Source organism: Lepisma saccharinum, chromosome 17, assembly GCF_977018435.1.
Source record: "Lepisma saccharinum chromosome 17, izLepSacc3.1, whole genome shotgun sequence".
Lineage (NCBI taxonomy): Eukaryota > Metazoa > Arthropoda > Insecta > Zygentoma > Lepismatidae > Lepisma > Lepisma saccharinum.
Genome location: NC_139245.1, coordinates 44686500 through 44712250, shown reverse-complemented (window position 1 = coordinate 44712250; position 25751 = coordinate 44686500). Strand labels below are relative to the sequence as shown.

General features: G+C 38.2%; 1 protein-coding gene across 1 annotated transcript in view; it reads left to right on the top strand.

Moving 5' to 3' along the window:
* The window catches only part of HisT (Histamine transporter), a 134159-nt gene that overhangs the window by 86182 nt on the left and 22226 nt on the right, over positions 1 to 25751 (top strand). Inside the window, exon 5 of the mRNA XM_083139385.1 lies at positions 8366 to 8507. Coding sequence (XP_082995511.1) covers positions 8366 to 8507 — 142 coding nt within the window. The remainder of the gene's footprint in view (positions 1 to 8365; positions 8508 to 25751) is intronic.

Sequence of the window (25751 nt, the reverse complement as noted above, 5' to 3'; positions counted from 1 at the left end):
GTTCATCCTCCAAAACATCTGCTTCGAGTCTCCGATGCCATGGTGGAGCCCGTTCAGGTTCTACCGCCCACAAGTGCGTTCCTTCGCCAATCCAGCGAAGGTGAGAATAATAGAGCGCGACCCTCTATATATACATTCAGCTCACTGTTGGTCACCCCTTGATCTAGTTATTTTCATGCAATCACCTACATTTAGTGAATTTTGCCGTCTTTCTGTTTGATCTGTTAAATAAGCCAGTCAATAAAAATATACTTACATAGAAAAATCCTGATATAGTTGGATTCTCAAAAATATGTACAATCAGTGTTCTTGATACATTTAGCACCTGAGATAGTATAAATCAAAATCTAGTTAGTGTTGGCATGTGTGCTTCTGGTTCATGTAGTTACTTGAAAAAGCAAATATTGGTTGTGTAAAAAATAGCCTCCTTGTGAAACAATGAAAAATTAACATTATATCCTCATAGCACTAGTTGCAACTGCTTCTTGCAGATTAACAAAGCTCTGGCGTGTGGTCCTACGTCACCTATAATCCTTTGTAAGGTTCGTGTTGTCCTATAAATTGTCGATATACATGCTAAGTCCCTAGTTACAGCCTAAGCTTTTAGCTTCAATAAATGTATTTTAGTCCTCGGAGACATATATTGATCTTAGAGTAAAAAATAAACCTCGTATAATAAACCAAATGGAAATAACCCAAGTGTTGATGCACCCAAAGAAGCCAGTAATACTTCAAAAATACCTTGAAAAGGGCTATAAAGCTAAATAATTCTTCTAGAATAGTAAAAAAGTTTGGAAAGTGGACCTAGGCCCCTAAGCCGTCTGTTAACTTCGTATTGTAATTATATTGTTAAATTGTTATATTTAAGGGGAAAAAACAATATTAGTAAGCGTCCAAATATGGACCCTCGGTAAAGGGGTTTCAGACCTCATAGACACATCATAATTTTCGTTACACTAAAAAATTGCCCTCGTATAAAAGCAAATAGTTGAAATGTTAAACATTTCGTGTACTTTATCCAGTAAGCCTTAGCTAGAAATACAATAAATGCGTTACAGACATAAAAATTAAGCAAGCTTTGATATTCTAGTGGCACATAATAAGTATAAAATATCCTTTAAAATACTCTGACAAATAGTTGTGGGTTGTCTGAGATCAAAATTTTCAAGTCCTCTCTCCTGCATAAATAGGCTCTAGAATTCACTAAGCCTCAAAATAATATTGGGTACATAAAATAAAAAGCAGATGGAGAGTGGTGCTGATCGCATCATCTCCAAAATAGCAAAAACACAAGTATATAGAGCTCTATCTGGTATATTTAGAAAACTTTTACCTAGTATAGCAGTAACAAAATACTCAGCAAACTCTAAAATAAACAAACTTTCCTACGTGGCAGGCGTAACCTGCCCTAAATAAATACATATAGAAATACAGAACCAAAAATAGCATAGTGGAAATCAGTAAACCCTAATAATAATAATAATAATAATAATATATTCTGTGGTTTACATTTTAGCTAAAAGTACTTTTTTTAGTGTTTTTGAAAAAATTAAATAAATACTAAACTCTAAGTTAAAAATTTGTAAATGTATATATGATACAAAACAAAATAAATAAAAATTAATACATACCCTGCAAAAAATCAATAAAAAAGTTGAAAATCTCTCTTTGTGCATCCAAAATATAATAACAAATCCTTCCTGACTGGATTAAATTGTGTTATTTGAGTAATAATAAGCCTAAACTTGTAAAATAAAAGGGTAGAACTTGTCAAAACATACTTTTGCATCCAAAATATAATTCAAAACACATCTAAATTGTGTTATTTGAGTAAACTAGAGAATAATCCTGTAAACTTGGAAAAAATCTCTCTCTCTCTCTCTCTCTCTCTCTCTCTCTCTCTCTCTCTCTGTGTGTGTGTGTGTGTGTGTGTGTGTCTTTGGGAGTCCAAAATGTAATAAAAATGGTGCCTGAATAATATAAATAGTGTCATTTGAGTAAATATTAGGCTAAACTTGTAAAATAAACAAATAAAAGTTGAGAACACACACTTTGTGTGTCGAAAATGTAACTAAAAATCTTTCCTCAACAGATAGAATTGTGTTATTTGAGTAATAATAAGCCTAAACTTGTGAAATAAACAGATAGAAGTTGAGAACACACACTTTGTGTGTCGAAAATGCGACTAAAAGTCTTTCCTGAACAGATTGAATTGTGTTATTTTGGTAATAATAAGCCTAAACTTGTGAAATAAACAGATACAAGTTGAGAACACACACTTTGTGTGTCGAAAATGTAACTAAAAGTCTTTCCTCAACAGATAGAATTGTGTTATTTGAGTAAAAAAATAGGCATAAACTTGTAAATAATAAATTAAAAGTTGAAAAAATCTCTTTGTAAATACAAAATTTAATAAAAAAATGTTGCCTGAATAGTACAAATAGTGTTATTTTGGTAAAAATTAACATAAAGTTGTAAAATAATAAGTTAAAAGTTGAAAAAATGTCTTTGTGAGTCCAAAATTTAATAAAAAATGTTGCCTGATTAGTACAAATAGTGTTATTTTGGTAAAAAATTAATATAAAGTTGTAAAATAATAAGTTAAACGTAGAAAAAAATGTCTTTGTGAGTCCAAAATTTAATAAAAAATGTTGCCTGATTAGTACAAATAGTGTTATTTTGGTAAAAAATTAATATAAAGTTGTAAAATAATAAGTTAAACGTAGAAAAAAATGTCTTTGTGAGTCCAAAATTTAATAAAAAATGTTGCCTGATTAGTACAAATAGTGTTATTTTGGTAAAAAATTAATATAAAGTTGTAAAATAATAAGTTAAACGTAGAAAAAAATGTCTTTGTGAGTCCAAAATTTAATAAAAAATGTTGCCTGATTAGTACAAATAGTGTTATTTTGGTAAAAAATTAATATAAAGTTGTAAAATAATAAGTTAAACGTAGAAAAAAATGTCTTTGTGAGTCCAAAATTTAATAAAAAATGTTGCCTGATTAGTACAAATAGTGTTATTTTGGTAAAAAATTAATATAAAGTTGTAAAATAATAAGTTAAAAGTTGAAAAAATGTCTTTGTGAGTCCAAAATTTAATAAAAAATGTTGCTGATTAGTACAAATAGTGTTATTTTGGTAAAAAATTAATATAAAGTTGTAAAATAATAAGTTAAACGTTGAAAAAAATGTCTTTGTGAGTCCAAAATTTAATAAAAGTGTTGCCTGAATAGTACAAATAGTGTTATTTTGGTAAAAAATTAACATAAAATTGTAAAATAATAAGTTAAACGTAGAAAAAAAAATGTATTTGTGAGTCCAAAATTTAATAAAAAAATGTTGCCTGATTAGTACAAATAGTGTTATTTTGGTAAAAAATTAATATAAAGTTGTAAAATAATAAGTTAAAAGTTGAAAAAATGTCTTTGTGAGTCCAAATTTTAATAAAAAATGTTGCTGATTAGTACAAATAGTGTTATTTTGGTAAAAAATTAATATAAAGTTGTAAAATAATAAGTTAAAAAGTTGTAAAAATATCTTTGCGAGTTCAAAATTTAATAAAAAATGTTGCCTGAATAGTACAAATAGTGTTATTTTTGTAAAAATAAGGATAAGCTGTGAAAATGTTTGACATAAAGTCAAAGTTTGGTAAAAAATAAACTCAAAATGAAGTTAAATAGCACACAGTAACATACATTTACTACCTAAATCAATAATCAAAGGGTCCTAGGTTCGATACCCCGTGATAAAAGCAAATAGTGAAAACTGTAGGCCCAGTCCCTGATAGGTCTCCCTTCTTCCTAGTACAGATATAAAACCCCTACGCTTCGTTCTCCTTGTTCAAAGTAAAGTTCTCGCTCCAATCTAATTGGGTATCCAAAAACCTCGCTAAAGCGTCCTGTGCCTTAGGGCAACCCTGAGCGGAATATTAATTGGCGGCGGAAACCAGTTCTACAAGCGACGCATAGCTTCAGAGATTTGACCATTGCTGCGCATTCTCAGTCATCCTTTGTTGTCTGGTTGAATCCCTCCCCTGCCCTACGGCATTGCATACCTTTCTCCTGTTCTTGCGTACTGGTTAACCTTGAAAAAACCGGTTCTGAAAACCTACCGACGCGTTCTCTGATTGGTCAATCGGGTTCCTTCTTTGTCCTGGCGTTCTGACGTCATTTGACCTTGAACGCACACTCCCCAAATTCCTTTCTCGTCTACCTGCGCGGAGTTCACAGTCTTCTGTCTGGCATCAGACTCAGCTCACACGTTATACATAGTTCGTCTCCGCTCAATGTCTTACATGCCATTTATTATTATTCCTTAGTGAACTAAAATTATTACCGTTACATATCGTTGGTTCGAGTACCGGGACCATCCTAAATCTTAATTGGACCTGTACCTACACCCATTACCACCTTTCATAGCGGTTCATAAACCATAAATTCCAATTTTCAATATTATAAACATTAATTATTATAGTTTCATACATTACATACTTTGCAGTAATGAATATGAAATCATATGCATAGCATTTAGTACCTCTAATTACCTTCTATATACATATTTTTCATAAAATAAATAAATATATATTCATAAAAAGTTATAAACATGCAAATACATAAATGTAAAGTATTCTAAGTACATGCAAATAAATTCTAAGTACGTGCGAATTAATTAAAACCCGTGCACATTAGTTATAAGTACATGCGAATAAATTGCGAATATTAAATAGCGACCGGCCTTATCGCGTTCCGATACTACTCATATTGATATTTGAAGATAACAGGTATATAAAAATTGTAATAAAATAAGAAAAGGGACACTTTTGGAATTTCAATGCAGAGCTAATTCAAACTATATTATACTCTCTAGCATACTTAAACCCAAAGGTTTATGGCTGCAGCAACACAAGCCTTCAATCTGTCCCTATTCGGGGCAAGATCAATCCAATCTTTCCCATCCTTGCCGATTTCTTTTAGGTCCATCTCAACGTTATCCCTCCAACCTTGTCTTGGCCTTCCCACTGGTCTCATACCATCAGGTTTCCCAACAAGAATCCTGTAAACTATTCTTTCCTCTGCCATTCGTGTCACATGGGCTGCCAATCTAAGTCTTCGTGATTAAATTATTCTGGCGTTACCCCCACACCCCCTATACGCCTTCATGGCGTGGTGCTATGCACAGGGGAACACTTTACTTTACTTTTTACTTTTTAATAATAATTTAAAAAGTCGAAATAAACAATAGTGTTGCCGGAGGAAGTATCGCTAGGATGATGTTTTTATTTGTTTACTTGGAGATTATTTTAACAATACCCAGGCCGGGATTTATATACGTATGTGGAAGCCCGGATCTGCAGTCCTCAAGTTCAACCTAAATTCTGATCTAATCTTGATCATACCCTGCATAATTTTGAGCCTCCTAAGCCTACAAGCTGCTTTTAATCATGGAAGTATTCATTTGATCACAGTTTTTGTTTCAATAGCTCTAGTAATTACTTTCACTTTCTAATGACAAAATTGGCTTTTTATTAATTGATAATATGTGAACATTTCTAGCATAGATAATATTCACAAATAAAATATCGAAACATTCATATAGCTATCTCCAAGTATATGTACTTATTGAATTTGATTGGGTGGGCAATCGGGTGGGCACAGGAATTTTTGGTTGGGCGCTTGCCCACCCGTGCCCACCCCTGTCGCCGTCCCTGCTCTGAACTGTAACAACTGCCCATGTTCGTGCAAATTCCATTACGCAATATGCTTGCTCTACCTTCGTTGTTGCCATTTTAGCTATCAACAACAAGTAGCGCCTCTAGCGGATTTCACGTCAACTACAACCACAGGCTATAAGTTTACAACCTTCCTTTCTTCTTTCCCATCAGAATTGCTTTCTCTTTTCACTTAAAAAAAATTAACATTACTTTTGTACCTCTCTATTTGAATAACGCTGTATATACAGCACGAAAGGAACATCGAGTTACACCATCTGTGGTGAGTGCACGGTGTTTACAATTGAAACAACTAAAATATTCTTCCATACCTGTACTGCATACGTTATGAAGTGTGTATTTAATCAGCGCCATTGTTTTGTATCTAATAATGTTTTATACGAAACGTTATTCCTCTCGGTTGAATAGTTATCGGCTTTTAAAAATGTGAAGTGATACATTGTTTACATCTCACGCAACCGCCATTACAGCTGCACTCGTGACCTAGAGGTCGCTTCTGATTGCTTATGCTACGAAAAATGCTACGGAAATAGAGCCGATTCTATCCTTGAGAAATGCCATGAAATATGCCATGGCATCGGAAGTGCCATGAGATTTCTCACTTTACACGGTAACATTTTGGTCATGGCATAAATGTTTAGAAAAATGCTAAGGAAAATGCTCTCGTCTAAAGTGGGTGTAAAGAAAGCACATCCAGCTCAACGGTTGTAAAACTACTCGTGTCTATTGCGTTACTCTGTATAATAATTCACGAACAATTAGTTTAGACTGAGTTTGTTATTAAGTCAGCTTTATGTGCAGAAAGGCTAATCGGGACTGGACCTACAGTTTAAAGTGGGATAGGCGACGACGTTACCACTAAGATCCAGCCAACGTGTGTTTCTAGTTGCACTTAAACCAGGAAACTGTTTCGAAGGTTGCGTTTTGCGTAACCAGAAACACTGCTCCATTCGAATGTGGGTCATGCAACCCCCCGCTGTCGGATAATGGTGTCATAAATCGTGAATGTCGACTGACTGGTTGGTCCTCGCGTCGAAAACCTTGTGACACTGTGGGTGAGTCAGGAAGGGATTGGCGATGCATTCAAATTAGGCGACAGACGGTTGCAGGAACACTTGCCGTGAATTCATGTTTTGCTTTAAACGAAGGAGCAAGTTCAACAAACTCTGGTATTCAAAAGGTCAAACGTTCGCAAGAGTACGCAGGGGCGGCATGGTGGCGTGACCAACAAAATTTTCTATGGCTTTGAGGAAAATTTCCATAATATTAAAAACAAAATCCAAATGATTTGTTTCGAAAACTTTGCACGTACTCGTAGATCACGATCCATTTAATCTTTTAAATATTGTACTTATAAGGACATAGACTAGGTTGAATATAAAGGTAATAATGTACCTTTTACAAGTATTCGAATAAATAGTCAACGTATATATTTATTTTATTTCATAAACACCGACACCACGTTTCGTTGCTGTTCATGTGTGTATTAGGGATGGCGAAATCCGTATTTTTTAAAATCCGGAATCCGGACAGTAAAAATGGAGAATCTGGATTTCGGAGGGAATTCAGATTTAGAAGGGAATTCGAATTTCGAATTCGATCCATCCTGGCTATCACTTATTTTAAATAATACTAAGTTCAATAGCACGTAGACAAGCCTACTGAATATGTTTGCAGTTAATTCCAAACTAAGAAAGGGTAGTTGGGTAAATGAAAAGCAATGGGATATTTTTTGTTGCAGCAGCATTGTAAAGCTACAGCCGTTCTTTTTTTCGGTCAAACATCCCTCCGAAGTGCGGTTTTCCTCCGAAATCCGTATTGCCTCTGAAATCCGGATAGTAATTTTTCCGAATCCGTATTTCTTTGGCCATCCCTATAGTGTGTATGTATACACAGGCTGTAACGGAAGTACTGGGGAGGACTTCAGGAATAGATTACTCATAGTATGTATTAACTCCAGCTAATAAAAGTATTGGAGCAGGGTGTGAAATTCTGGGGGGAGGGAGCGAATTTCCCCCCATCAACAATCTTATCCAAGATACATCCCAACAAAAAATTTCCGAGGGGGAGAGTTTTTTGTTACAACAACAATTAGTCTTGTCTTGATATATATTTATTGAGGTTTCAATCGAAAATACGCCTAGAAAACAATGGATAATGTTTGTGTCCCAGTCAGTTTGTTGTTGTTGCATGCTTTTTCTCTTAATTTATCTATCTCTAACTCTCTCAATATGCACAATAAATTATTTTGTAATTACCATTTAACCTTCGTCTTACAAGTTGTTCAAAGACGAAAATAGTAATTGGGGGTCATCCAAGGGGGTCTGGATTCACCACTTCGGTTTCTTCCAGAGTTCCTTACTGCTATCATTTGAAAATTTTGATTGTCTCAAAATTTCAGAGGGGTTGTAGTCCTATCAATTCCCCTGCATATGTCCGTGAATAAATGGGTACATGGGGGCTAACCTGGAGGAAATAGACGGCCGGAGCGTGATGCTGATCACATCACCTCCACTGTGGGCGAGATGAAGAATGTGTTGGGCACTCCGCTATGTCTATTCATGCCAAGGTGCAATGCACAGGGAAGATGCCTTTACCGTTTTATAATAATAATAATTCCATTCTTGCATTGCAGCTTGGAATTGCAATCGGCTTCCTTGTGCCTCCAGTGATAGTGAAAAACCACGATAATTTGGATGACATTGGACACGACCTGTTCTTCATGTTTCAAGTTGTGGCTGGATTCTGCTCCGTTCTGTTTTTACTCATCGTCTTCTGTAAGTACTCTAGCCATAGACTATTTGCAACATCATGTAAAATAATGATTAAAGAATATAGGAATACTCAGGTTATGTGACCATAATGATTGGTTGGTTGGTTGACTTGGTGTTTCAGGTCCACTTTATTTACGGCAAGGCTAATCGGGACTAGACCTACAGTTTAAGTTGGGATCCGAACCACTATGTTCCTCCACCTGGTATCGAACCCGGGACCCATTGTTTACAAGGCGACGGCGCTACCACTGCGCCATCGGGGAGGTAATGTGATCATAATGCAACTCAGTGAATAAGTATGAAATGAATCAGAAGACATGCTTATATAAAGGAGTCAATAATGTGTTTCGAAGAAAGTGAATGATATTCAACAACAGTTTGGAACATAGATATTAACAATAGAACCTGAACTCAGCAACTTTGGCTAGAAACTGCAAATGCGGTGTGAGCCATAAAATAAAGAAGAAGAAGAAGAAGAAGTCAATAATGTGGACTTTGTCTCGTTCTTATGAATAGATATGGGAAAAACTGCTTAGCCGTAATCCCAAGTAAAATGTAAATAAATAAATCGTTCTTATGAATTGAATTGACATTCATTTAGATAAGAACCAATGCACACTAATACTATCGTTTGCACTCAGATGAACTGATCAACCAATATTTCTCCTTATATTTGTAGGAAAGCACTACTTATTCCATGAAATACAATTTTAGCTACTATCCAAACTATTAACCAAAAAACAAGTGAATTAAAAATACTGTCAACATGGAAAGTTTCATTCTGCAGAAATATTTTTAAAGCTTCTGGAAAATATATGTGGGACAATACCAGAAAAATATCTTTCCCAGAAGTAAATATTAGCAGTCTTTGCGTTGCAGTTTAGTTTGACAACTGTCTGCCTGAATTTTTGTTTCTATTATTAATGTTCCTTTTACCTCTCAATTTTTTTTCATTTCTGCTACAAATTGAAAAGTAATTTGGTATATTTATTACAAAAAGAAAGAAATAAGAAATTCCATTGCTTTAAAGTATTATATTTCCTTCGTAATAAAAATACTGTAATCATTAGGCCTAGGATTTTTATGACTTAGCATATTTTTTTGGTAAGGGTGATGTGTTCCCTAAATGTATAGAAATTCATATTGTGAAGAAACTAATTGAACTAAGGTGCTTTTTAAGGGCATATTTTGGCATATTTGGCCATTTCTACGTGATAAAGCATATTTTGATAGATTTTCGGTCATATTCAGCATATTTTCGCTTTTTCAAGAAATACCTATAGTCATTTTCCAAGTGGATTCGTTCTTACTCCCATGTCCACTGGATGTTTTTTTTCTTTTTTTGGATTGCAGCAATCCTTCATGGCGTGGTGCTATGCACAGGGGAACACTTTACCACTTTTGCAAAATCTTTTTTTCATTTTTGATTGAAAATTTACAGAAAGTATTCATTGTTCATTTCAACTCATCAGGGCCCATAAAGTGAAATAAAAATAGTATGTATATGAAAATATTTCAGCATATATTAGATATTGATAGGGACATTGAATTTTCGCGATGCGCGAAATCGCGAAATGTGAAAAAAAAAGATTCAATTTTGAACATTCTGCACGTAACTACACCCCAATGATGAAATATGCATGAGTTTCATTCGGGAAGTAATGCGAAATATGTGCTTTTCCACGAAATGAACGCTTTTTCGCGAAATAACCGTGAAATATCATCAAATTAAGTAGAAAACACGCAAAAACCGGAATCGAGGTTGTGCGCGCAAACTGTAGATTTGTAACGAAACGTTTGCCTTAAGTTTCCTACCACTTGCAGCTGAAGAACGTTCTATCTTCGATCACACCAGAAAGACGCTGCAGATTGGGATTTCCCATGCACACAATCTCAGTTCGAAAACTTCGCTCCCTGTCAAGCTGCATTCCTTTCTTCCACCGAATGTCTGCTCAACTTCCAGTTTCATTGAACTTGCTAGCTGTAGCAGCGATAAGAGTAGTCTGTTCCCGCACATCAAGGGAAACAATGGTGTCATTTGTGTTCAGTCATGAATGAATTTTGTTTATCATCATGTGATTTTCAACATGTCTTTGTGTATGTGCAGTAGTGATTATTTTATTTGTTGGACAGCAAGGATATCCTTTAAATACATACAATGAATAAATCACTTGAGATATGCAATTTAGAAATTAAGTGATTTTGTGTTGATGTTTTCTTTTTGGTTGGACAGCTAAGTACTTGTGTATGTGTACAGTGTATAAAAATGAAGTAGTTTATCAATTTATAGCTCTTTTGTATGTTGTTTCCTCTCATAATGAAAAAGTGTGTGCCAATGTTGTTGTTTTTTCCACCGCTGGTATATACCGCTGATCTAACATTTTATTTACCGCTCTCCTCAGTTTTTATTTACCATAAATTTGTCTCCCTAGATATTGATGTTTGAAACAGTGTAGTGATAAGGGCATATTTTTCAAATTATAGTGCATATTTTGTAAGATCTTAGGTCATTAAGAGCATATTTTATTTTGCATATTTTGCTGATTTTTAGGTCATAAAAATCCTAGACCTAGTAATCATATATATGGAAGCCGACCCCGTGGCGGAGTGGTTACCATATCGCGCTACGACGCGAGGGGTCCCGGGTTCGAATCCTGGCATGGGCATGGATACTTGTGAGTGTCCATTCATCAATTTCATAATCTTACCACTCATCCCCACCTTCGCAAAATTAGACAAAAGTGGCACAAAAGCAAAAAAACCAAGTAAAATAAAGTAAATCATATATATTGGAAAGAATAAGAATGCTGGTAGGACTTCCAATTGGTAAGTATCTGGGAGCAGTGGCGTAGCGCAGTTCTCTAGGGGGCCCCCTTGGTGAAAAAAAATATCGAGAAGATGCCAGAGTGGGACGGACGCACAATAGTTAGCTAGTCCCGCCCCTTTAGTTGTAAAATAAATTAACTTTAACTGCAAATACTCTGCCCTGCCTTCCCATTTTTGCCATCGACCTAGAATATGTATCAGCGTGTTAGTTTCTCGAACCTAAATCAGGATGGTCTGAATCTCTGATAAATAACTGGAAGAAGAAATTATAAATATTTTATCTTACTTCAACGCAGTGGCACAGCCAGGATTATTTTTTTGGAGGAAGGGACAGGACTCACACAGCCAAATATTTTGTTCGTGATCCTTTGAATTCTTTGTTCGAAACATTTTTTTAAAAATTAGGTCACATAATACATACATTTAGAAAAATACTGTTTGGGAAATTTTTTTAAAGGTACTAAACAATCTTTCTTTTGGACTTTGAGGTGGATGTCCCTTCAACCTCAAAAGCCATCCCCCTGCTACGCCAGGCCAAAATTCAACGTAAGAGCTGCTCACATTAGTCTTAAAATACTATTAGTGAGTTATATTCTCAAACAAACTTAGCATTTCAGTCACGAAGGTTGAACTGGACCTGTAGATTGTCGATGGAGAGTAACTTAGCATCAAAAGGTAAATTTCAATCTGCTGCGAAGAAATAACAGCGGACTCCAGTCTTGAGAGATAGATAATAAAGCGGCGATTGGACTTTATTCACAGAAAATTTGTCACCCACTAAAATGATGAATGGAAGGACTGGAACCTCCCTCCTCCTAAAAAAAAGAAGATTGTTGCTGCACGGGCACTATTTCATTTTGGTGTTATTGGATCTCAATATCATATTTCATAATTTTAACCATGCCATTTCATTTCGATAGAACTGATATTTCTTAAAGACTTTTTCATGAAACAAGAACCATTTTGTTAATAGTTCATCAGTGCTCGAAGAGTGTGTGTGAGTAAGCCGGGGGGGGGGGAGTGTAAGGAACATGGGGGATGCTATCCCCCCAGCTAAGAAAAATCATGAAGCATCCTCCAGCTAGGATAATTTGCATAAGCACCCTCCTCCACCTACTGCTATGTCTTCACATTGATCCATATAAGGATATATCCTTCTATCCCCTAACTCGAAGAAGGAAATTCGCAGCTATGGATTTTCACTTCGAGCACTGTATGCGCTGTATACCATGAGTGTCGGAATAGGGCCTACTGGACATAAGGGCAAAGGTATAATTGTCCCTGGGCTCCACCTCCTGACGTTTTAGGCCCCTTTGAAGTAAAACGTAACAGGCGGGGACAATGTAGGAAATTTATCTCGGATCTTATTTCAATTTCATATTGAGGCTTTGAAAATATTTGGTGGGAAGTTACATTTTAAATATCATGTGCAAAACTAATATTACTGGTAAAAAAAGGTCATGAATTTGCAAGTTTGTTTGTTTAGGTATTGTGTAGCAATAAGGCATCGACTGGTTGAGCAACTGAATATCTCTACTGGATTCATAACTGTACTACACTACACTACGTTTGCGACAAACTGCGTAGCTATAGGTATGAGATGGGAGAATTTTCCTATCGATTGACATCTGTGAGCAAGTAAGTTTATTCTGCATTTCGGAGGAGACCTATGTGTCAAGTTGCCGGGGCCCCTCTGGCTGAGTCAATATGCCACTGCTTATTATCGCAGACGTCATCATATGACATGTTACTGGGAACCAGATTTCTGATTCTCAAATCCAGTTTTTAAATAAGCGACCCTATCTGTTGAATTTTTGCGATTATGTACAATTTCAGGAGCACTGAGAGAGAACATTGTGGGGGCCCTACACCTCGGGCCTCCCCTGCATTGCGGGGGTTGCGGGGGCGGCCGCTACGCCACTGTCTGGGAGGAAGTCGTGGTTCACGTTGAGTTGGTTTTGAGAAGTAGTGCGTGAGTGAGGTTCGTACTTAGAGTTGGCGATTCAAGGACACGAGGAAGATTAATTTGGATACAAGGCGAGTGAGAGGGTCTCCTTATCGACAGCTTCCATGTCCTGCAGGGTTACGCCGATATAGTTGGTAATCGCTGTAATGGCGACAGCGTCGGAAGTGACGTTTACATTACCAGCGTATAGTGCCTATGCCTACAGTGGAGTTTGGTGAAGATGATATTATGGTGTGGGGATGTTTATTCCTTGATAGGCTCGACGCAAACACTGGATGGCACTATCAATGCAGCAGAATACAAGGACGTTTTGTCCAGTTGTGTACTTCCTACAGTCACTGGTGTATGTAGGACTGTTTTTTTTCTGGAGGGGCTGGGATTGTAAAGATGAATTGTAAATATTAGGGGAGTTTGCATTTACCACTCTGCTTTTCCCCAAGTTCTTCACTGCTTTTATTTGAAAATGTTGATTTTCTCAAACTTTCGGAAGGGGCTGTAGCCCCATCGGCCTCCTCTCTGCGAACACTAGTGCCTACAGTGAAGGACCACTTCAATGATGATCATTGTTGTTTTTTTTTCGTCGTCTTGTGGGGTTTAAGTTCAGTATAATTTATTATTTAACTGAAATCTCATTATACAATACGAAGTATTACATGAGTACTTTAGCCTTCTCGCAACTGTCGCAGGGAGGAAAAATCTGAAGTGTGCCCAGACTTCACAAGAACAAACCCAAACATAAAACATGAATCAAATAAGAGAGCCACCAGTAGATCTTGGAGGAGCGTGAGTACGGCGAAGTCCATCCACCATTCTGCGCAGAGTCTGGAGCAATGTTGGTTCCAAAAGTAGAAGTAGTAGCCGACGCAAATCGTCCAAGTGGTCGGTGATCTGTGGTGTTGGTCTCCGCGTGGAGGCCTGTGATTGGCTGGGAGAGGGTGCAGTCAAGTTTGGATTGATATCCTGCTTCCGTGGTTGAATGGCGTTGGTCGGCAAAGTCGAAGATGGTCGAGTAAATTCTGTCGTTGCCTGGAGTGGAGGGCGGTTCTTCCTCTCCCTGATGGTGGTTGTCCTAGTTGACTTTGTCGAACTTGTAGCACGTGAAGCTTGCAGTGTTCTTTGGTATACGGGACAGCCCTTGTAGTTTGCCGTGTGTGAACCAGAACAGTTCACACATTCTACAGGAATCTCTGGTGATCGCTGTTCGCACTAGGTAAGCCAGTGTCCCCGAGAGCATTTCACACATCTGGGGCGCATGTGACAATATTGCTGACCGTGGTCGAAGCGTTGGCACTGAAGTACCCCTTGTGGTCTGAGTTTTTCCACCTTGTTATGGAATTGTCCTATGTAGTCGATGTTAAAGATGTCCGATGAGGGTCTAGCCGTCTCGGAGTCGAATTCCGTTCTACGTTCTACGTAACTACTGTCGGAATGGGGTCTCTTGAATCCCTGGTGTCGGCAGTGACATGTCCATGAAAGGGTGCTGATAGGTCCGGCAGAGTACCAGGAGATGGCTGCCCAAATCATCACTGAACCACCGCCATGCTTCACTCTCGGTAACAGACAGTCTGTATCGTACGCTTGTGCTGGCGTTCTCTACACGTACACTCGGCCAGCAGTTGGAAACAATGTAAAGGATGACTCATCCGACCAGATTACAGTCTTCCACTGCTCCATTGTCCAGTTTTTATGGGTGTTGAACCACTGTCTCCGTCTAGCAGCATGGTCAACAGTCACGAGTGATTTGGGAATTGCAGATCTGCCATGAATATCCTGCTTGTGGAGTTCTCTTCTGACTGTTTTGACGCTAACAGGGTTTGTAAGCACTGTATTCAGCTCAGCAGTGACTTTTGGAGCCGTGGTGATCTTCTGCCTGGTCACAATCCTACCAAATGTGCGTCTGTCTCTGTGACGCAACACACACTTGCGTCCACGCTGGTGCTTCGCTGATGCGGTTTTTCCGGAAGTCTCGTAGGCAGGCATGATCTTCAAGACTGTGCCTCTTGATACACCAAACATTTCCGCTACTTTCGTCACGCAAGCTCCCACCATACGCGTACCCACAATTTGCCCTCTTGAAACTCTGTCAGCTCAGACGATAACCTGCACGGACCGGTCGCTGAACTGTAACTGGCCCATCTGTCAGGTTGGCCAGGGTGTATACCTCGCATGAAGTGCCAGTGACCAGAGCGTCACCTACCATTCAGACGCAAATCGTGTTTGAAATGGCTACCTGTTTTATACCAGGTGTTTCCATATTTTTGTCCATCCCCTGTACATTCTACTGCAAAGCCGAGGCTGTGTATGACACCGGAACATGTCGAATCACTACCTTATGGAAGTTTTTGGAAGCGGAACCTGCAGCCATATACAAGGTCTTCTCCATGCCCTGGTCCTGTGTCACGGTATCCAGTAACATGTCAAAAAATCACCGTTCGATATTAATCAATTTGTTTATTTAATCATATTATGTTTAAATGTAAAGTGTGAGGTTTGGTTTATTATGTGGTGAAATTGGTATCCGAGCCAGACATCGGGAGTTGGAAGACGGATTTTTCTGAGTGACAGCCGAACTGTCAATACGGCAATGTACAGTCACGGACACTGCCGGCTTGTAACGATTCCATTGAAAGTCAATGTATTCATTACGAGTCGGCAGTGTCCGTGACTGTACATGGCATATTTGCACTAAAGCGGGTTGTCTCGGAGAAGGGATGGACTTATTTTCGTCAGGACCAACAGAGGATTCGCCGCGGGAGGGCAAACTACTTTTCACGGATGACCAGGATAATCAGCTGGAGCCCAAGCTATCAAGAACCGAAGACACGCCTTGTGACAGCGTTTCGATACAATGGACCGGGATCATTTCCGTCTCTTCGGAAACCCAAGCCAAGCCATCCCAACGTTTCTTCAACGGACAATTTTGAATCTGATATAAATTTGCAGGACTTCGAGTTCACCACACAGTTTTATCCGGATTTTGTAGAGAGAGCATCTCCGCGCTACACTCTCGCGTGACTACTGTTTTGTCTCCGTGGACTTTGTTTTTCTTGCGTACCGTGAGCAAGTTACCGATAGTGAGTTTACCAGTGTGTGCTTTATTCTGTGAACCATTTCGCGGTGGTTTGTTTTTTACCAAGCGTGGACTACCATAAAGATGGCCGGCTAAAACGATAGAGGAAGAAGGCTGTCGCTTCCCCGACGGCCGCAACGATGCACCACGACCACGACCATCCGGTGAAGCCAGCCGACGCCAAAACCGACCGAAACGCAGCGCAGCGAAGCCAACCATTGCCCGACGGCCAGAAGGACGAGTCCAGTTCAAAGCCCAACAGAAGCCCGTTACCAGAGAGAGAGAGAGAGAGAGAAGGATAATTCCAGAGCAACGGCCGACAGAAGCCCAAAGAGAGAGAGAGAGAGAGAAGGATAATTCCAGAGCAACGGCCGACAGAAGCCCAAAGAGAGAGAGAGAGAGAGAGAGAGAGAGAGAGAGAGAGAGAGAGAGAGAGAGAGAGAGAGATGATTCCAGGACGACGTTTGATTGATGCCCGACACACAAGAGAGATTCAGGACCGACGCGTGAGAACGTACAGCCGGCGCTTGTGAGAACACGCGACGTTCTATGAAAGTGAAAGTGGCCAATATCGTCGCAACCATCCTTCGCCGCGTTCGACCTCGAAGAACATTTTCGCCGCAGTAACTTCAGACTGAAGGAGTGTTCTTTGCATCCCCTGGGGAAAAAAAATATCTTTGCCCCTACCTGAGGACGTCCATGAATTTGCAATAAACCACATTTTTTTCATAAAGGCACAATTTATTGTAGTTGAATTTATTGAATTTATTCTCATACCCCTACTATGAAACCTTATATTCCCAGGTGAAAAAAAATTGGACAAGCACTTTAAGCCCCCCTCCCCCCATCCTGAAAATAATGCACGAGCCGCGGCTACTCGCAAAGAACTGGACGTACGGTATAATTTGTGCATGGTATGGAGAAACGAAATGAGGAGTCAGCACATTTCGGCTCTGAGTGTTTAATATCTTAGTTTTTCGCTCTTTCTTGGTTTGATTATTGAATACAACACTATTCATTTTATTTATTTTCTTCATTGTTCCTAGGTAAAACTATCAGAGGAATCGTAAAATGAGTTTGCCAATATATTCCTTACACGTTCATTAAATCACATACTATATTCCGTACGATGCAAATAGATTATTGAGAATGAGGTAAGTCGTGTTTCATTATGCTTATTTTTTATTCATCTTCTTACAAGTGGCTTAGATTTGTAATACAATAATTTCCAATAGTGGGAAGTACAGATTTCCACTGAAGAACTGTCACAATATGTTGTTCTTGAGCTCCATGTTCATCTCTCCAGTCTCCACATCCGATGGACTTCCGGTGGTGAATGTTTTCCTTCGCTTGTCGACCATCTTTCTGTTGGAACCATGGTTCATTCCTGAAGATCATCCACCAATCAGCACTTGATTTCCAAGATACATCGAATGGACAACTCACCCAATCGAGAAACAGGATTGAAAACATAATCAGTAGTGTGTTCTTTTGTAATTAACATTGTATCAAAGATTACAAAACATTGTGTACAGTCAGCGGCAATAAAAATGGGGCACATAGATCCTGAAATACTCTCTTCCCTGCAAAGCGTTATGTTTTTTGCCTAACTCTACGGCGATAAGTGATTTTTATTAGATCCATAGTGACTTCTATCACCGCCGTAGGATTAGGCAATACACATAACGTCTTGCATGGAAGCGAGTATTTCAGTTTCTATTGTCCTTGACTGTACATTCTCACTACGGATCTCATATAATAAATATTTTTTTTTTAAAAAGTAGTCGAATAAAGCTGCATTTTTTGCAGTTCTTTGTGGACCAAGATTTCCTTGTAAACTTTTTGTTTCACAGTTAACTCCATCCCCCCCTCCCCTCAGGGAATCTGAGATCTAATTACTGTGTTCTCATCCATCATTCACCTTCAATGTCACAAATAACTAGAGAGATTTAAAAGCAACAATAAGTAATTAAAAATCATCTGTTTCAGTCAGCCTCCTATAAACATGAATGACAGAAAATAAATAAGAATGTTGTGACAGTACATTTAATGTGTAGCGTCGCTATTTATAATTAACCACACCTCCATTAATTTCAACTTATAAGCAACGGGGTTGGTTGAATTCTGAAGCTTTCAAACTGAAGTGACATGCGTCAGGCGACAAGTGGCACGGGGGATTTCACCAAAGTGACAAGCGACTTTTATCGTCGCGAGTAGCCAAAAGTGACAGAAAAGCGACTCTGAGTATTGTAAAATATTCTCCATTATTTATAGTTTAATATTATCGAATCTGTAAGTGCTAAATGATTTTCTTATTCTTGTTCACATTCTGCACGTATTTAAACAGGAATTCAACAGATTAAAATATTTAATAAGAGATGACACCTTTGTCGTAATGTCTGAAATTCTAATAGAATACAAACGTTTCATAATAATTTAGAACTTTTTCTTCAAGAAATTAATTCTACGTAATATGTTACCTTGTACGTAAATAACAAATTAACATTTGTTGGAAATTTACTTTACTTGTGTTTAGTAATTTGGAAGATGGCGTATTTTATTCTATTCTTAATTTAAACAAATTAACTACAGGTTATCATTTATTAATTGTTGTCTTCCTTTTAATCAGAATTCCTATTTTTGTAGAGAGCGCATTATGCCAAGCGTTCTTAGATGTTATGAATGGAAACTTTTGTTGCTGTGATGTTTTTCTTAAGGGAAATACGCCTTCTTCACTTCGTTTTCAATAGGCGGGTGACCAAATTTCAACATAACCCTTTTAAAATATTATCTGTGTTAACTGGAAAATATTATCTGCTAAACTTACTAGCAGGGCTCATATTACATTTACTCTGCCAGGCGTTAGAGTTGTCAACTGAATATCAAGTCTTTACATCCTAAGACCATCTAAAGTTCTTAATTTCTCATTTCTTGTAGGTCATCCAGAATTATTGTATTAGGACATGTAATCCGAATGCCATTAATGGAAGTTTCCACTCGTTGTCTTCTGACTTCTCTTCTGAAGGAAGTAAAGTTTGTGCTCTCTATACCGCGTTTGTTACAACCTGTCCCGGTTCCCGCGCTAGCTGATCGCTGTCTTTTCTCCGTGCTGGGGAAAGTCAAAGCCATGCAGCCAATTAAAATACGCAACGTCGCAACAGCGTCTACGTAAGCGCCTCTTTTCTGGCTTCCATTCGCTCCTCGCTGCCCAGCAGACGATTATTTCCTCGTTTCTCATTGGCACAGAAACTGTCGAGCGATCGCTAGCGCGGGAAACGGGACAGGTTCTAACAAACGCGGTATAATGCCCCAAGGTTTCCATCTCTTCAGTCGGAGATGTGACAACACTGCACTAGACACTCTTCTGTTTCCCAGCAAATCACCGTCATCTCCACCTGGAGAGACGGGAACCTGTGGCAAAACCCCAGAGGGATGAAGGCGGGATTCGAACCCAAGACACATGAATACTTGCCACGTTAACTACCTTGCCTCTCCACTATAACATAAACTAGGAATTGAACAGAGCCTCTCACCTTCTCTGGGGTTATTTAATTTCATTCTTATGGTTAGAAGGCACGCGTGACCTTTGGGTGGTACACCCTATAGCAAAAGAAACAGTAGTCGAATTGTCCATCACCATTTTCATTCGGTCAGTATTACACAATGTGATGATAATGAATTGTGATAATGCCTGCTTCGAACCAACATAGTTCCATTTCTTAAAACAAAACAGGATGTAGAATAAAAAGTAATGAAAATAGCGGTGGTCAATTTGCCTACCATTACCTTTGCCGTTGACTGTAGCATGAACGTACACAGCGGGACGTGGAGGTAATGCTCCACACATTCACGATCTCGGCCTTCTAATTATAAAGTTAACTGCTTAATATCTAGGAACACCACCATCTTCCTCAGTAGCAAAGTTAAAAAAGTTAAAAGTAATACTTAGCCCTAAGCCTTAATTCCACAATTTAAGCAAAAGTGCTGGGACCCGTGGCGGAGTGGTTAGCACATCGCGTTACAACGCCAGGTGTCCCGGGTTCGAATGCTGGCCAGAGCATGAATGTTTGTGAGTGCCCATTCATCAATTTCATAATATCATCACTCCTCTACGCTTATTAGCCAAAAGTGGCACAAAAAGCGAAGTAAAATAAAGCAAATCAATTAATCAATCTAAGCAAAAGTTGAAATAATTAAATCGATGTTGTTGCTTCTTACGAAATGGAATAGTTTCGAAATTTAAGCGCATTTGACTATTAATTTTAAATACATAAAGTTTGTTTTAAAAGCTAAGAAAATAACAAATATATATGTGTGTAGCACTGCTTGTTTGCATGAGCGCCATGGTAAAGGGTCACTAGCCCCCATTTGGAATTTATTTTACTGAAGCAAAGAATACAATATAATAAATTCCCCTCTATTTTATTACTTAAAATTTCATTAGAAATTATTCCCAGTAGCAGCCCCCTAGACCCTCTGAATACTGAGTGTTTCTTTCATAGTGGACCTTTGAACGATTTTCCTTGAACTACCGAGTTCTGTAGAAGATATTCTTACATTGTTTACTTCTAAATTTCCAAAGTCATATTCATTTCTATTAATATTCTTCACCTGGTGGACTGCATACTGCTCTCGTGTTAGTTGGATTGCTTCCTTATGGATTTGTATTCACCAAAACCATTTAAAATGCATAATGTGCTTTTCTGTTACTTTTGGCCATGGGCGGCATAAGGGTCGGGCGACCTGGGGCGCCAAACCGACGTGTCCTCCTTGGATAGCGCCAAAACCTTAATCTTGAACATAGCGTAGCTACGAGGGTCACTATTTATATTTTGAGCCTTGGCAACACTGATTGAAGTTAGGCGCGATTTGACGTTTTCACGGAATCGTCTGGCATTATTGACCATAACGTACTTCAAATGTTTTGTCAATAGCTTCATTTGTGTTGTTTATGTTGCCTTGGAGATTGCGCGACAACAATAAAATGGAATTAACTCGTGAACATTTTCGTGCGATGATTTTTTACGATTTTCGACGTGGATTACCAAGACAAGAGTGCATCGATCAACTTACTTCCACATTTGGCGATGAAGCCCCATCCTTTGCCACTGTGAAACGCTGGTATAACGAATTTAATCGTGGCCGCCATTCGCTCACCGACGAGATTCGCGAAGGTCGTCCAAAATCAGTTGTTGTTCAAGAAAACATTGATGCTGTGCAAAACCTAATACTGCAAGTTCGTCATGTGACATACTGTGAGATTGAGGCAACCATAGGCATTAGTTCCACCAGCATATATAAAATATTACATGATCATTTAGCTGTGAGAAAGGTATGTTCTCGTTGGATCCCACTCAATATGACAAAAACTCAATAAGACGCTCGCGTCAATTGGTGCAAACAAATGCTCAATAAATACAATCGTGGTGCTACAAAGACGTATATAAGATTGTAACAGGTGACGAATCATGGATATATGCATATGAGCCGGAACGTTAACAGCAGTCGACTGTATGGGTGTTTCAAGATGAACCCAATCCAACAAAAGTTGTTCGCGCTCGAAGCACATCGAAACAAATGGTCGCCTGTTTTTTCGGGAAAGCTGGTCATGTGGCAACTGTGCCTTTAGAGGAACGTAGAACGGTCAACTCTGAACGGTACACAACAATTTGTTTGCCAGAGGTCTTCGGTCAAATACGGAAAACAAACAAACGCCGTCGGATCATTCTTCATCAAGACAATGCCAGCTGTCAGACATCTCGTCTAACAACCGACTTTATGAAAAGTCAAAAAATCGAATTGATGGGTCATCCGCCGTACAGTCCTGATTTGGCACCCAATGACTTCTTCTTGTTCCCGAATGTCAAGAATAAATTGCGTGGACAACGATTTTCGTCGGCGGAAGACGCCGTTGATGCGTTCAAAAACCATATTATGGAGGTGTCTCAAGAAGATTGGAAAAACTGCTTTGACAAATGGTTCGAACGAATGCAAAAGTGTATTGACCATAAAGGAGAATACTTCGAAAAACAATAAAGCAGTTTTCAATGCCAAATTCCTGTTTTTTCATTGTTAGGCTCAAAATATAAATAGTGATCCTCGTATTTGTTTCAAAAAGAGTTGTTACAAAGCAGATATTTCAATAACACGAGATGGGACGAAAGTAGTTTCGAAAAAGAATCATAGATGGCAACGCACAATAAAATAATATAAATAAATGTTGGAGGATAAATATTGATCTAGTGAAAGTAGAAATGTGATAAAAAAGATGTAGAAAGGATGACAATGATGCATAAAAAATAGTTAATAGATGAAAAGGAAAATTGGAGTGTTTTTCATCATTCAACAAGCTAAAGCGTATAGTCAGTTGTTTGGCACAAATGCAGAAGTACTCAACGAAGTAGAATCGCTTATGGGGAAATATGTTCATCCGGGTTAAGTGCCCACCCCCTCGTATCTCGCGCAACATTAATGTTATGGCAGCTCTGCGACTCTTGTTTGAAAGCATACTGAAGACAATTTTTGAGGTAATAAGTTTTTGGACGTTGCTGTATTAACAGTGTGCAATAATATTCTCAAGAGAAAAAGAAACAATTATATTTGGTATAAAGATCAAGAGTCAGGGAAACATCTGCACAGTGAAACTGCCGCATGATGCTCAGAGTTGCTAACAGGGGCGGCGCCAGAAATTTTCGACCAGGTGGGCAGAAGCTCCTTATTGATAAATTAGGGTGGGCAGTATAAATGTAAGACCATATATAGTATACACGTATGTGTATGTACATATGTATTACACTCCCTATTTTCCTCTTACTTATTTTTCCTTTCCTTTTCTTGTTTTCCTTTTTATTATTTTCTAATCTATTCTCGCATCTTGTTCCATTTCCTTTCGCTTTGTCTCTGATGGACAGAATCATTTCAAGGAAGTGATTATCCATATGCAGCCATACATTCTAATCACATTCCTTCATGTATGCTAATACAGTGAAATAAATGTCAATTAGGTTTAAGCTTGTGTTGCAAATACAAGGCACATTCTTGATTTTATGTATTCGGCGACAATGATAGAAAGTGCGATGGTAGACAATCGTGAAGTTTCTCGTAATTTAAATGCATGTTCCTGAGTATAGTATTTTCATCGTATGAGTTTTTGACTGAAACAGTTTTCTTACTCCTTGGGGGTAACTTTTCTTAGCTTACAAGGTTTGTACAACTGACAACTCTATCTGAATGTTTGTAGCAGCGGCGATTGGGTACCAACATTTGAGGGGCAAAGACAATATACTTTTTCTTGGTAGAAAAGGCTTAGCATAAAGAGGCCATAGTGCGGGGGCAAAAAGTGGCAAATGTGGCGGGGGAACTGCATCCCCCCACTTCCAGCTCTTCCTAATCGCCGCCACTGAATGTTTGGATTAAAATGAACGTATTATTAGGAATGATTTAAAACACACACGGAAAACCAATTCTTTGTTCATTGTCCATGAAGTATTCCTAGGCTAATGAAAGGCTATTTTGACAAAATATCAAAACAAGTAAGATTGAAAAATCTGTTCAGAATTGAAGAGATTACGCTAAGTTCCTATTCGTTTTCTGAACTGTCACGTTACTCATGCGGGAGAAGTAATACACGTATGGTTACATGAACATATTTTTTGAGGTAACAAAATGATTTAAGACACAAGGAATTCATCGAAGTTGATCACCGTGCCGGTAATAATTCATGTATTTTGCATAGATGTCTTGGGTTGTATGGCATGACCATTTCGAACACTCTAGAATGTCAACCTCTATCCTATGCAGCATACCCTGGAAACTTTATTCTTCCAGGGCAACGAGTCCCTGGCGCCTGGAACCACTGTCAAAGTAATAATTTATGAGGGTTTGTATTTTGAGTGTCAGCATGTGTTTGTTTTCGCCCCTTCGTTACTTTAATCTAATCACCATTGAACCTTACCGTCGTCATTATCAAAATTAGCAGAAAAATGACTTAAAATAAAATAAATCAACCAGAACTTACTCTTCAAAAAATGGAGTTTCATTAGTTCATACCTCTTAGAAATTTGAGGTGGTAGTTTCAATTGCACAGCGTTTCATTAATGGATCAAGGCAGCTAATTCCGTGAACAATGACGTTGTTTTCCAAAAGTCTCAAATATTTGTCTCAGGCAATCACCCTCTTAGAATGGACGCATCTTCTGTGGTGATAAAATGACACGTTTGGTGCAAGTTCTTTCTGTATATTTATTTCCCAATGGCATAACGCTGTCTCATTAAAAATGAAGAGGTCCTGTGTTCGACTCCCCCTCCTTTGGTGGAAGCACAATGCTTACTGGTTCGGACTAAACGTTAAACTGTAGGCTTAGTTCCGATTAGCGTATCTGAGCATAAAAGTGGGCTTAAAAACAAACTAATCAAATCGTCTTCTGGATACTTCGTGACATAACTTTTTTATTATTTACTTCAGCTCCATCTACAGACTCTGTTGACATTTTCGGCTGATTCATGTGGCAAAATGTATGTGTGGAATGAGGATTTCTAAAAAGGATGAGCCACTCATTAGCAATTGAATAATTCTGTAGCTTTTCCATACATAACTGATTTATTAAAATTTATTTAGTTCGGTATTGTAGTGATTAATGTGTTTCCTACTTATTAGTATAACGAATATAAAGTTGATATTTCGCACACCATATTGATATTTGAAGATGAGAGGTATATAAAAATTGTAATGAATTAAAAAAAAGGGAAACTTCTTGAATTTCAATGCAGAGCTAATTAAAACTATATTATACTCTGATCACATCACCTCCAGCTTCTGCCGAGATCAAGAAAGTATGGGGCCCTAACTCCACACCCCCTATTCAATTCAATTCAAATTTTCTTTATTAAAGGGCGAGGTTCAGCCTGTGGCTGTTCTCCCACCTAACCCCGTTTGACATTTACCTAGTGTACATAAACAAAATCATAAAAAAAGAGAAGAAAATACAATAAAAAAATGGTTACAAGGAAAGAACAAAGACGAGATTTTTTAAAAAAATGAAGACAACACGTAAAAAAGAAAGAGAAAAAAAACACATTCACCCACACACACACACACATTAAAACACACATACTAAACATTTCTGAGCAGGACATTCACGCACGGATGTTGAGATTGATGTACATGATTATGGTAGTTTTGTGAGGTACGATAGAACAACGCATACGTAAATATTACAATATAGTTGTAGATTTGTCAAGGATTGGATTGGATTGGCGAGGCTCGTATGTAATCTAAACTGTATTGTGTAGTGTTACTTGTGGGAGCTTGAACAGAGATATTGCTCATCTAACAGAAAATTCTTTAGTTTATTCTAAAATTTGTTAGGACTGGGGAGGGAGGTAAT